A 13579-nucleotide genomic window follows, 5' to 3' on the forward strand; every position below is an offset into this window, starting at 1 on the left:
AACGGTTTCTCTCACTGACATCTGCAATGCACTTTTGGTCGACCCAAAGGTGACTTTTAATTTCGGTCGGTGTGTGTATGTCCAGCATTCGAGCATTCCGTTCTTCCACATAAACTTTTTAGAAAAGCAGCTTACCTATAGGCTGCTCAGCCGCTGCTGTAGCACTGATTCTTCGGCGAGGACGGCTATTATGTGGGTCTTCGGGCTTTGCACTTCGGCGAAGAATGCTGTGCATGGCGTATCTTGAGTCATGAGCCACGGTCTTCCTTTAGATATCTTTTTTCATCGTGGGTATCGCTAGGCACACACTCAGGGTCTTATTTTTCAGAAACTCCGATTCAAGACGCCTTATTATCATGATCTCAGCGACTACTAGGGTCAGGGTCAGCAGTAATGCAGACGGCCTTTGTTCTGCCATCATACCGACGTCGGAAGCCACAGAATCCAGCACATCAGGTGCTTGCCTCTTATGTGTAAGCGCGGGCGCGCCGAGTGATTTGCCATCTACTGACTCCTGAAAGCGCCAGAGACATCTGAAATGTGACGGCAAACGACCATGCAAACGATGTGTTGACTCGGACAGCAGCTGCGTCTTTGTACCATCGCGCCGTGGCCAGAGAAGCCAGCCGCGCGACTCCAGCCATTACATCGCAACCATGGCAACAGAATCACCACCAGCGGTCAAGCGCACGCATAATGACGCCGAGTTTTTGTCAATTGACTGCGGCAGAAAGCCTCTGTTCCAGAGCACCACTCCGCCGGTCTCGCGCTCCCTCGTTGCCTGGAGCAAACCCGCGTCGCGGTCAGGCTCGGACGCATCACAGCCTCAGCTGCAATCCCACCTTGCGATATCTTTCGAGCGTTGCATCTCGTCATATTACCACAACTTTCACGCTAGCCACCCTTTGGTCTTGCCGCAGACAAATCTTCTCCCTTTGATCAAGGGGGACGCCGTACAGCCGTTACTCTCAGCGATGCATTGGGTAGGATCGAAATACATTGCGCCGGAAAAGGACCAAGAGCCGTTAATGAATACTGCAATTTCGCATGTAGAGGAAGCTGAATCTAAAAGCGCCAACGGGTTTACGGTTCAGGCCATGGTAGTGCTCCTTCTTGCGTTAGACGGAGCAGGATACCCACAGCAGGCCACGGAGTTGTTGTGTAAGGCGAAAAGCATGCTTCTTTCTCTTGGCATGAATTCCCAGCAGTTTCTCTTCCAGTCGGAGAAAAGGTCTCAGGTGCTAGATGAAAGCTGGCGTAGGACGTGGTGGGAGTTGTATGTACTGGATGGCATGTTTGCTGGCGCGCACCGCGCTACCACATTTTCTCTCTTCGACGTACCGACCGATGTTGGATTGCCATGCGAGGAAGATGAATACGAGACCAATGTAAGTAGAAACGCACAGCTTAAAAGAGTCCCTTTATTGACCTTGCTGGATCACAGCAAATACCAGAGCCTCGTACGGTGGAAGATCTAAGCGACCGCGATCTGAGCCTCGATAACTACCAGTTTTCGTCCTTCACATATCGGATTCTCAGCGTCCAGAATCTGGGACAGGTAATCCGGAACTCTGAAGCGGCTGAGCTGGACGCAGACGTACACACACAGCTTGAGGTTCTGCTCACCAGCTGGCGCCACAGCTTGCCCGCTTCGAAGCGAGACTCGCTGCAGCGCGACGGCCGGCCCGATGAGATGATGTTTCAGGCGCACATGCTCAACCACACCACCTCAATTTTATTGCATCGGTCTCGTGCAAACCTGAATATGGCGCCGTCACGGACCATTGATGCTTGCGCGCCGCTCGCGGTGGCGACCGAGGACGAGTGCAGCGATCCGCGGGTCAGTCTGCACACACAGCATGTCATCACCGCGGCTAACGAGCTGGGTAAACTGATGACTCACCGCACGCGGTTAACACTACACACGCACTTCTTCATCTGCGCCGTTGTGCTGGCGTCGATTGTGCATATCGGGGCATGGTCTGGCGGCGATGACGCAGTCCGCGAGCAGGTGCGCCTATGTATTGGCGCCCTGCGGCAGATGTCGACTGTCTGGGGCCTGGCGGGCAAGGCGCTAGGTCAGGTGAAAGACGTCGTAGGGCAAATTCATTTTGAAAGAGCACAGAGCCGGCAAATGGAGCAGTTTCTTGTAGATGTGACGGATGAGGACATGGTTGGCATGTTCGCAGCAGATACGTCGACACTAGCAGACATGGACAGTTCAGCAGTTGGGCGCTGCGGTACGTTCGAATAGACACTAAGCTGAGAGAATAAGCAATTGGTATGTAACTATTCTTGACAACGAATTAAAATGCATTATTCTCGGCGGCCCCTCGTTCGCCCCTCCACGCACCTCTGTGCCAAGTCGAACGATTTGAGACTCTCAATAGATACTCTTCTATTTCGCCAACTGTAGGGGCAAGCTATGTGGAGCCAGAGTTGACATCAAGTTGAGCACTGCCAAACGAATCATACAGAGCCTGTAGTGCTGACGATGCAGTGTCAGACTCGTATCGGTAAAACAAACAAATTTGCCCTACTAGCCTCGCAGGCGAGGAGGAAAATCCATCTTGGCGGCGAGTTTTTTTGGCGTTTTACCAGTATGGCGAAATGCCTCTGGTACCTGTGATGACTTCTCCATACCAGGCCGCCACCTGTAGACTTTAGCATCGTTACCCTAAAGCCAGTGGTCATCAGACATATTACAACATTGCGCAGGGACTATAACCGATGGTGCCTGTGAGTGCATCCGGGACATCAACCTTGCGGCCTTTGATCCAGGCTGTAGATTGAAAATTTGTAGTCTGCTCCTGACGCCCTAGCAACAGCAACCACTATGCCCCAAATGGCCGAAGAGGCGGACTGCCGAGTTCTCGTAGCCATCTTCCAACAAGCTTGGCAGCCACCTCTACTTCGAGTTGGGAACCTCCGATGATACGCCCTGTCTCATTAACGACCAATCTGGGAAATAAGAGCGCAGGGTTTGGTCTTTGCAACTCTCTCAGATGGCTTGGGACCAATTAAATCCTGGCAGTGATGATGCGAGCTCCGAGTGGATGGCGGCTACCAACTCGGCCAGGGCCACAGCTGAGGAGGGTTAGGCAAGCAAAGTGCCGCCGAAAACTTTTTGTATTGAGCTGATGGTTGAGTCTACTGTACCAATGGTCGCGTCTAGCTGGAGGAAAATATTGAGGATGTGCGAACTACTGAACTGCACCACGCTTCACCAAGCCATTACTTCCGAAACACAAGCACCAAGTATGCAAGTATTCTGTATCCCATAATAATTGCAATCATGATGCCAATCCAGGTGCCTTCCAGTCCCGTCTCGATGTTGAACTGGCGCAACACATCAGTGCCACGAATTTTGCCCTCTCCGTTAAGGTCACTTGGGTATTGGCATTGGTATTGTCCTGGGGAACTCTCCGAACATTGATAGTTGCGGTCTTTGAATTCATTTACCATCATGCCTTGAAACACATAGGCCTGGTAGTCGATGTAGTGGAAAGCATATTTCCAAAAGACGTTGAGAATACCCATTGGCACCAGGAAGCCATCGACGCACATCCATAGTCCGTTTGCAAATGCAGTAACGGCGAGCGCCACAACAAAAATGTCAAAAAGAGAAGATACCAAGACAACGAGTGACTCAGCTGCGACAAGATCAAGAAACAGCCACAAAACCCACATCCAGAAAGCAGACCCGCTGGGTCGGAAGTTCGACAACCAGTACTCGACGACCGAGAACAGCAAAGCGATGAGGAAAAGAAAGGGAAGGCCAATCAGAAAATTCGCGACCATGAATCCAAGCGGACCAACAAGACCGTTAGCACGCTCTTGTTTAAATGTGCCCAGGTCTTCCAGAAATGCCGGTACGTAAGCGACGGCCATGAAGGACATGAATGCACCACCGAAGAAGACTGCATTAATGTAAGGCTGTATATACTGCTGTTCGGTATCGAATCGCAAAAATACGGTTCCCATTAGGATGGCCAGACCAAGATACATCGCTATGCGAATACCATAGGCGATGACATCTCGGTAGGATTTGATCCAAGATCGCTGGAGCAGCACAAGCGGCGTCATCCATGCTGCAGGTTTCTCAGGGCTCGGACTGGAAGTCACTTTCTGTAGTTGTCGGGACTTGCTGATAGAATCGTTCAGGTTTTCGCATTGCTCCGATCCTGCCCATTTCTTGCATATTTTCTCGGTCCTAGTACGAATCTCGCCGTCTTTGTCCAAGTCTGTATTGATCAGGTCGAGGTAAAACTCGGCCGCGTTTGTTTCGGGCGGGATAGGATAGCCAATCGTGGAGAAATATGAAGATGCGTCGGCGACGGGTCCATAGTAGCACGTTTTTCCCCCCGAAAGAAGACAGAGCTTATCAAACTGTTGAAGGGTCGCGGAAGACGGTTGGTGAATGGAGGCAATGATTATGAGCTGTTGGAGCTATCAGTTTTTGCAAGACCCGCTAACGATTTTCTTCGGTGCTCACTTTGTTTTGCCGACCGATAGACTTGATATAGTTGCAGACCTCAAAGCTGAGTGCTGAGTCAAGGCCACTCGTAGGCTCGTCGAGAAACAGAATTTTAGGATTCGTAACAAGCCGGCTTGCTATTCCAAGTCGCTTTTTCTGGCCACCGCTCAGTCCCTTTCTAATAGGAGTGCCGACAATGGTCTGTTGCTGCGCGTGAAGACCGAAACTATTAATGAGGTCATCGACACGCTGCAGGGCCTCTTTTTTCGATACGTTGCTGTGACTCGGTCAGTGACGGATGAGAAGTAGAGGAAGGGAGCGCGTACCTTGGTAGCGCGAGTCTGGCAGCAAAACCCATCGTTTCTTTCACGGTCAAGCTGCCGATCAACGAGTCTTCTTGCTCCACATAAGCAGACAAATCTCGAATATTCTGCAAATTGGTTGGCTGTCCATTGACAAGAATATCACCCCTGGTTGTAGAACCAGCGGCAGCAATTCTGTGGGCAATGGCGTTGAGCAGAGTCGTCTTACCTGAGCCGCTTGGGCCCATGACAGCGAGCATCTCTCCGGCCCGTACGAACCCGCAACATTGGGACAAAATGGACAGAGGTTCACGAGACACCCTGTCTTTGACATCTACCTGCAGGTTTTCCCATGCAAATGAATCGATGCAATCATTTGCTAGATGTGAAGTCATAAGGTGGTTCATCTCCAGATCTGGGGCTGGGCACGCCCGGTCGGTAGTAGGAGTGGCCATCTCTGGATAGGCAGAAAGTTATGCGCGAGAAGAACTTTTGTCACGCTTGAAATAAGGCACTAAATATATCTCTGAGGCGAACCAAGAAAAAGTTTTCGGAGGGTTCGCTTACAGATTTAGTTAATGGTGGCTCCTATTTATTGATGGTGGCTCACTGCATGTTGTGGCTGCAGGAGCTGATCTCGACGACCTCGCCGAGGGCCCGGCCCACTACACTCACCCAGTCGCCGATGTCTTCCTGATCGAAGCGGTGCCTTACATGCTTGAATTGGCTGTCTCTGCGCAGGTGACGCTGATGCTGACGCTCACTAGCAACTCCGTGAATTAAGAGAGAAATGTTGACTTGTTGCGGGGGCAGCATGTTCGAGTCTCTTGGACGGCTGATTGAGTGTTGTGTGCATGAGATTATTGCAACCACGAGTCTCAATAGATCATAAAGTTCATTATCATATGCCTAGATGTACTATGATATCGGAGCAAATATTGCCATGCACTTGTTGCTTTATTAGCAGTCCACTTTGCCCTCGAATGAGCCCGCCTGCGCGCCCCTGTAGACCCAACGCGATGATGCATGTGAGAAGATGCCCCACTCGAATGACGTCTATTTACTTGGTATCCTGGATCTTTTCATCGTCTCCTGAAAGAGACCTGATGGTGACACCATTTTCTGTTGTCATGCGTGGTAAGGTACGTGCAACTCGAGGAGGATCCCATATACTCTTGGATTGCATAAAAATTTCATCGATCTCCTCAAGCGAGCGGCCGCTAGTCTCAGGGAAGAAAAAGTACACGGCAGGTATGATGGCTGCGTTGAGCACAGCAAAAATGATGTAGTATCGATAAGAGATGGTGTTGAATCCAATAGGCGTAACTTCGGCGAGCAGAAAGTTGAACATCCAGACAGCAGCAGTCGCCACGGCGCTAATGGCTGCGCGCAGCTGCAGAGGCGCAACTTCAGTGGCATAGAGATATGTGAGACCAGAGTAGCCCAGGGTGTAGATGAATTGAAATACAAACAGGCAGATGACTGCAACGATCAGAGCCGCATTGTTGGTGGTCGCCGATGTAGTACCCGCAAGAATTGCCATCGCAATACCCATGCCAGCCGCACTTGAAAGCATAAGAAACCGGCGGCCGAGTCGATCGATCGTGAAGAATGCCAAATATCCGCCAAAGATTTGCGTCAATGCCATCGATGCGGCAAGAATGCGAGAGTTGGTTGGATTTATATGGAGATACTGCTCAAAAATTGTCGTCGCATACATGGAAATCAGATTGATTCCGCACATTTGCTGGAACATCTGGCCGGTGGCTGCGAGGACAGTGCGATGGAAAAGACGTTGTTCCCCCATTGTTATCATGGATTTCCAAGAAAGCGAGCCACATATGGAAAGCGAGTGTTGAATTTCTCGAATCTCATTGCTGATTGCTTCGGACTCTGGGTGATCATCGTTTAGTGCTGCAAGGATTTCCTTTGCCTCTTCGATGCGGTCTTTCTTCACAAGCCATCGAGGAGATTCCGGAAACAGCGTAACAAAACCACCCATGGACAGCAGGAAAAGGATCTGAAACGCAAACGGGAAGCGCCATGCGACAGAGCTATTCTTAACGAAGAAGAATCCAAAGTCAATCCACAGAGCCAGAGAGATGCCGGCACCAACGAAAATGCCATCCATCACGACGTGGGCGCCACGCTTGCTCGCGCGAGATATCTCGGCTTGCCAGACGGGGACGGTGGCGAGATAGCCGCCAGTTCCAAGACCGAGTACGAGGCGAGCAATGATGAACTGAGCCAAGTGAAATGAGGCAGTCATAAGCACAACTCCAACAATGGTTACCAGGGACGAAATTTGGATAACCCTCTTTCGACCGAGGCGATCGCCGAGGTAGATGCACGATAGAGACCCGAACATGCCGCCGACTGTGAAGAGGGCAAGAACAGTGCCTGAAACTTGTCAACACACCGCAAGCAGTAAAGAGGAGCTAAATTACCTTGAATTGTTGAATTGTGCGACTGTTGCGATCCCGTGGTGTGGATGGTGTCTAGCAAAGGAAACATTCTGACAAATGACTCGAGCGTCAAAAGGCCACCGGCGACGCTGATATTGTAGCCGTAACAGGTAAAAGCAGGGCATACTACAAGCCAGATGATGGCCTGCGTGAGTGCTGAGCCCCGAAGGCCAAGATATTTTGCCATTGTAATGTGATTCTTGTTGTTATGATGCGATAGTGTCTGTACATTCGGCCGTCTTCCTGGTCGGGGCGGAGACGAGTAATAAATATGCGCTTAGGACTTTTCTGTGGTTCTCGCTCGACATTGTTTCAGCGTCACTCCCAAGTTTTATACAGCTTTCTGTAACCGGGAATCTGATTAGCGCTCTCCACGTAGTCGATAGAGCCGCATTTCCTCATTCGCCATCGGGAATCTGACGGGTAGATTGTCTCGAGGCTCCGGGGGGCGACTACCGGTCATCGGCGGACGCCGCAACAGCACTAGCCAGGTCCGAGGCCAGCAACAGGGACGAAGCCGACCTAAGAAAAAGGGGGACTGAGCGAACGGCTTTGCTTTTGCCAAGCTAGATCGTGAGTAATGAGCAGTGTCAGCTCGACTCCGGAATAACCGCAGTTACTCCGGCTCCCACCCTTCTGGTCCGCGGATGTGGCTGCTTGTAAATTCGCCTACTGGGTAGGGTCTGTCCCTTTTTTTGGCCTGGCAGTCCGGAAGGGTGCATGCTGGATGCATTATGACACCAGGTTTCCCCGCGTCCAAGCATCGCGGGGACGCGCCTCTGATCCACCGGACCTGGCCGATGCTTTTTGTATGTTGCAGGCACCTTGCAGCTTGCCGCTTGCGTGGAATCTAATAAAATGGGACAGAGTATTGGATAATATCTACTATTGTTGGATTTCTGGTGTACTCTGAGTAATCTGCGAGTGTTCTCGGCGCGCATGCCTCGAAATGAGCCATCGGGCTCTGACCGGAAGGCCGACCAGCAACGTAACTAGTAAATTGGTGTGCGTGGCCATATTCCTTGACAGCTCGCACGGGTCTCTTCATTCAACATCAACGTGCAGGTAGATGCTATAGTCTACATTCACTTTCTGCGGTTGCTTTCTGCTCGCCTATGCCCGACTTACAGCGTTCATTGTTAATTGTCTCGTTTTGATTTTTTTTATATTTGGCGACTGGAACCTAGCCGGAGGAGGGCGACGCCGGAGCTTCCTGGGCTAGCTGCGAAGTAGGCAACTTGCCGTGGCTTTATTACCCATGCAATTTTTTCGTCACTTTATTGCTAATACAATGTATTTAACGGTATATTCTACCGTCACGGGTTCGGCAGACAGCACAATGAGGAAGAAGGCCAGCTTGGCAGCCTGCTGCATGTAGTGGCTGCGCGCCATGACGCCCTTGGGCGCGCTGAGTTGTCAAGCCATGTTCCAGGTTGATCGGATTACGGGGAAAGCAAATCCTGCGTGAGAGTTGAAACTGAAGTCAGCTTAAGCTATACGTGATCCTCGGCCGCATGCAGCTCCGACACAAACAGAAACTCGCCCCACGCAGAAAGACATAGGTGGTGGAGGCTATGTGTAAGCCATAGACGCAGACTGACAGCATCCGCTAAGTAATATGCAACAGGCATCATTCCTTCTCACGTTCTCAGGAAGGTTTAAAGGTAAATAATATACATTAAACGTAATATATAGAATGTTGGCCAAGCTTTCAGCTCTGCTGCTGAAGTTAGCCTTGGTTGCTTTTACAGGATGTCCTCTGGCTTGACAGTAACCCAATTCTTATCCGCCGTCACCGGCCATCCTTCCTTCTTCTGCTCGGCAGCGAAGTCGACTTTCATCTGATCAATTTGTTTTTGATACTTGTCTTTGCGGTTGATCCAGAGATGGATACCGCCGCGGCGGACATCAACGCCGTGGAACTGCATGGGACCGTCGCTATCAGGCGTATCACCACCAACAAGAATAGGCTTCTTCCACATGTCAATGTAGGAGAGAATAGCTGCCCATTTTCCCGTCTTCCATGTGGCCGGGGTCCAGAGCAGAGGAGTCATGATCAGATCGAGGTTGGCCTGCTCATCATAGGTGCCGTCGCTGATCTGTTTGCGCGCAGCGGTTAGTTCGTTGCTCGTGACATTTTTCAGAGCAGTCGTCACGCCGATGACGTTTTCCGGCTTCACGTTGTATCCGTATTTAGGGTCAGAGGCAACCATGCGGACCAGCTCCTCGGACGCAGCGGAGACGACATAAACCTCAATCCCGTTGTTCATAAGCTTGTTGTACAGCTCAACCTGGCCGCGGAAGACCTTGGGAGGGTTGACTTCAACTTTAATCAGCTTGTCGCCATCGTAGTAGCTCGTGTGGACAGTGTCGTTGAGTGCCATGAGCTCGTCGACGTAGACCTTGAGTTGGCGAAGAGGAATGCCACTGAAGATTTGCGCAGCAAAGGGGTAGCACACTGCATCATCAATCTCGCAGAGGCGCAGGTAGTAGCCATAAAGCGTTTCGTTGTGCGCGGGGGTGTCTTTGAAAGGGACGAGCTTCAGCGACGGGTCCATTGAATCGCGGGTGAGGACGCCTTTGTTCTCGAGGTACGGTATCAGCGACTCCTCGAGATCGAATTGGTAGCTTGTGTTGTCCATATCGAAAGCGGCATAGCGACCGTCGTGAGCATTGGCAGCAATCATGGCATTGAGCGCCTTGGCAGCCTCGCGCGGCCAGTGTCGTAGAGCAGGTCCCTTGAGGCATGGCTTGGTTGCGGCGGCAGTGACGGAGTCGACAGGGGTCGCTGAGGCGACGAGGCCGGTAGAGGCGAGCGCAACGCTCAGGGCTGTCAAGAGCTTGGTCATGATAAAATGGCACCTTGTACAAATGGTGGACGCGGGGGTAAGTGGCAGGATGCGAACACAATCACAGAAGAACTATCCAGGGTGCGCCCGCTTCTTATTCCTGACGGATCTTTTTCTCCAACGGCCGAAGCGGACGAGGAAAAAAAACAACACAAACAAGGGACAGGTAGTCTCGCTCACTAGTGGCGGGATGCAACTCCAGCCTTGCAAGGGCCAGCTCAAGATTACCATCCCCACAAGCATGCCAGGCCAGAGAAATCCCAACTATTAACCATACGCATTCTGCCAAGAAGGTTGATCCCTTCCCTATGCAGCACGTGGCCGGAAGCCATGAGCGCCTCCTGGCAATCAGGTTAATCAATAGTTGGTTGGCCTACATATATTGCCGCAGTGTTGGGTTTGTCTCCGCAATCATGCCTTAATTCTTCTGTGAAGTGGTGTCCAGGGCACCGTTCAAAGGACTTTTGTTCAAGGTTGAACCTACTGCCACAGCTGCTTCTCAACCTCGCCCACGTGCTCACATCGTAGGCCAAAACACGGAAACACTTGTCGGCGTTCCCGCTGGTACATGAAGCCTACTCCACTGTAGTTGGCTAGTCCTACATGTGGAAGCTGCCCAGACGACAGCGCCGAACCTGTGGAACCCGAAGCATGCTCCAGCGCAATTGTTTTTGTCCAATCCAGTAATCTCGTGATGTTCATCGAGCCATGACCTTTGTTCACAAACTTCGTCCCGACTTTGGAACTAGGCGGACAATTCGAGACGGCTCACTATGCAGATAAAGGGCCGATTTCTATCCATCTAACGCTCTTCCCTTTCAACGGCTCTCTCAACGTCTGTGCTCACACCCCAAACCCCAACATCGATTCCTGGCTGAAGTCGGCGAAGATAACTCCCAGAAATTTCACACCACAGTTGTAGTATCCAGGTCGGGACACTGATAGTTAATAGAATATACTCCACGAGACTGGAATTTGGCGGCGAATCGCAGACTATGTACGTCGTTCGCTTGCTGAGTCGGCTTTCGTCGAGTTCCGCTCTTGCAATGGCTACTTCGATGCTATAATGCCTAGCCCTGTGAAGTAATCTCTCTGCCAACGTCGCGTCATATTATAGAAGCAGTACTTGGCATTATCGGAGTCTAAACTTTAGGCTCATGGACAGATTTAATTTTCAGAGGAGAAAAATTATCGCCGACGCTTAGAATCGGGAGATGCTGTATCCATAGGCCCATCGCGCTAACCTCGTATGACCCTACGAGTGCTGGTATACTCAGTACTTAGATTTAACACGGGCAGGTGCTAAAAATGTAACTTAGAACAATACCAAAACAGAAAAAAGTCAAGTACATGGGTGGGCCGTGTAAGGGTTTCTATGAAGTCTACCACGTCCAAAGGTCCTACTACCTTGGTATAATCTAAGGAATGATGCACCGTCCTATAATCTCCGTCATTATCAGATTATAGCGTGACGCATTTTTCCGAAGGCGATCTCCGTAATTATGCCTTCTTTTATCCTCTACCCTCGTATGCATGAAATTGCGGACATCTTCACGTCAGTGCCGTCTCCACAGTCATACGGCAATTTCAGTGTATGAAGGGCCAGAGGCGGTAACATGAGTAATGGCCACATCCTACATATGATTCGTATAAATGATAGAAAAAATATCGGTAGGGCAACGCTGGGCCGACCGAGCAAGTAGGATATTCGAAGATCTCTAGCAGATCAGAATCTAGCCACTTCGTTGACACAATTTTACGTTTCTGCATAGATTTGATACCGATCAGTTTGGATATATGATGGATGATAGTGGCATGTAAAATTTTTCCAAAAAGCGAGGACCTCAGCGAAGCCGAGCGCGAGCCAATACAACACAGCAACTACTACTCCGTAGTTGGCTACTAAATAGCTTACAACCTAGGCTGTAGACGGGCAGAAGGTCACTTCAAAGCACTCAGTTAGCTAGATGACAGGCATTCGTGGAGAGAAAAAATGGCTATCGCTTCGTATCGAATACTAGGCTATTTCTAGAGGAAAATTATGCCTGTTCAAGCGTTTGCTCCAATGTGGACGATGATCTTGCCTGCCGAAGATCCCTTCTTCAGATGGCTGAACGCAGCCGGCGCGTCGTCAAACTCATAGGTAGAATCGATCACGGACTTGAGATCTCCCTTACTATACCACTTTCCAATTTGATCCAAATCATCATGGCTGTTCTTCGTCAGATAGCTGATGAATTTGTTCTTTCCACCGCCCAGAAACGACGGCCGAATCATGGCGCATGCCACGTTGGCGACATGACCGATCGAGCCGCCGCCAATCGAGACAAACGGAGCCGTGGGGAGCAGGAACGCGGACGACTTGGGATGTAAGTCGACGGCTCCGACATTGTCCACGAATACGCTGTAAATAGGGCCTGCCTTTTGCAGCACTTCAAGTATATCAGTGGTCTTGTAGTCTATGATCTCATCGGCACCGAGCTCTTCGCACAGAGCGATTTTGCCTGTGGAGCACGTCGTGGTAACATGACAGCCGAGAAGCTTGGCGACCTGTATTCCAAATGTGCCAGTGCCGCCTGAGCCACCATTTATAAACACCTTGTCACCGGCTTGGACGTAGGGCTTGATGGTCTGGTAGGCGGTTAGTGCGGCGGTGCCCAGACCGGCGGCGTGGTCGAGGTCTGCATCGCGTTCGATTTTCGCGTAGCCATCACGCTCCAGTATGACCATTTCTGACAGAGCACCGGTTGACTTGAATGGATCAAGGCGACCCAAAACGTGATCGCCCACCAGGATGTCGGTCACCTCGGGGCCGACGGCGACGACCTGGCCGCTGAGGTCCATGCCGGGCGTCTTTGGAAATCGAAAAACAGCATTGGCAACAAAGCCGAGCTCCACAACTTTGTAATCGGCAGGATTTAGTGCAGCGCTCCTGACCTTGACCAAAATGTCCTGACCTTTGAGGTCCTCGCTCCTCGGCCGACGAACCTCGCTGTTCAGCTTCAGCTTCGTTTCGATGGTGCCAGGAGAAATAACCTGCCAGGCTCTCATGATTTCTGCCATTATGCAAACAAATCTGTGAACTGTAGTGCCGTGGCGCGTGTTTTGGTCCGATACGTTGATGCAGAGATGATGCTCCGTCATCGACCTGCTGCCGACTATTTGTAATCTGCGCTCGCTCTGCGTCTCAACTGCAAGCTTGAACTATCAGTAGTGCCTTTCATTCTAACCATTGCAATGCAACCCCACAATTTTACAGCGTTCCAGCCCGGGCCTGATGCGCTGTCGCGCAAAGCGTGATTGCTGTTGCCGTAGTTCCCGGCCGTGATATTCATTCTCTCTCGCCTCGATACGTCACCTCTAGTAGCCTCTTCAGTCGCTTCCACACTTCAAAAACCAGGCTACGAGTAGCGGGTCAACGACATGGACCAGAGCCTAGCTTGACCAACACTAACGAGGCTATCATGTTGAAGGCTATGTCAGGAC

General features: G+C 51.0%; 5 protein-coding genes across 5 annotated transcripts; 1 reads left to right on the top strand and 4 right to left on the bottom strand.

Moving 5' to 3' along the window:
* Window positions 1-656: 656 nt before the first annotated feature.
* V2A60_002539 (fungal specific transcription factor domain-containing protein) lies at window positions 657-2254 on the top strand (the record flags this gene model as incomplete). The annotated part of the gene is made up of 2 exons (XM_083253888.1): window positions 657-1388; window positions 1445-2254. 2 exons carry the CDS (start codon window positions 657-659, stop codon window positions 2252-2254), a joined length of 1542 nt encoding a protein of 513 aa, XP_083110014.1.
* Window positions 2255-3234: 980 nt separating this feature from the next.
* On the bottom strand, window positions 3235-5027 carry V2A60_002540 (P-loop containing nucleoside triphosphate hydrolase protein; the record flags this gene model as incomplete). Its single annotated transcript, XM_083253889.1, has 3 exons — window positions 3235-4440; window positions 4496-4754; window positions 4804-5027. 3 exons carry the CDS (start codon window positions 5025-5027, stop codon window positions 3235-3237), a joined length of 1689 nt encoding a protein of 562 aa, XP_083110015.1.
* An 812-nt stretch (window positions 5028-5839) lies between these two features.
* Window positions 5840-7431, bottom strand: V2A60_002541 (general substrate transporter; the record flags this gene model as incomplete). Its single annotated transcript, XM_083253890.1, has 2 exons — window positions 5840-7179; window positions 7227-7431. The coding sequence occupies 2 exons, from the start codon at window positions 7429-7431 to the stop codon at window positions 5840-5842; spliced, it is 1545 nt and encodes a 514-aa protein (XP_083110016.1).
* Window positions 7432-8989: 1558 nt separating this feature from the next.
* V2A60_002542 (uncharacterized protein) lies at window positions 8990-10093 on the bottom strand (the record flags this gene model as incomplete). Its single annotated transcript, XM_083253891.1, has 1 exon — window positions 8990-10093. The coding sequence occupies one exon, from the start codon at window positions 10091-10093 to the stop codon at window positions 8990-8992; it is 1104 nt and encodes a 367-aa protein (XP_083110017.1).
* Window positions 10094-12142: 2049 nt separating this feature from the next.
* Window positions 12143-13144, bottom strand: V2A60_002543 (NAD(P)-dependent alcohol dehydrogenase; the record flags this gene model as incomplete). The annotated part of the gene is made up of 1 exon (XM_083253892.1): window positions 12143-13144. One exon carries the CDS (start codon window positions 13142-13144, stop codon window positions 12143-12145), a length of 1002 nt encoding a protein of 333 aa, XP_083110018.1.
* Window positions 13145-13579: the final 435 nt, after the last annotated feature.

The sequence above is a fragment of the Cordyceps javanica genome, chromosome 2 (assembly GCF_051103115.1).
Source record: "Cordyceps javanica chromosome 2, complete sequence".
In the NCBI taxonomy this organism is placed as follows: domain Eukaryota; kingdom Fungi; phylum Ascomycota; class Sordariomycetes; order Hypocreales; family Cordycipitaceae; genus Cordyceps; species Cordyceps javanica.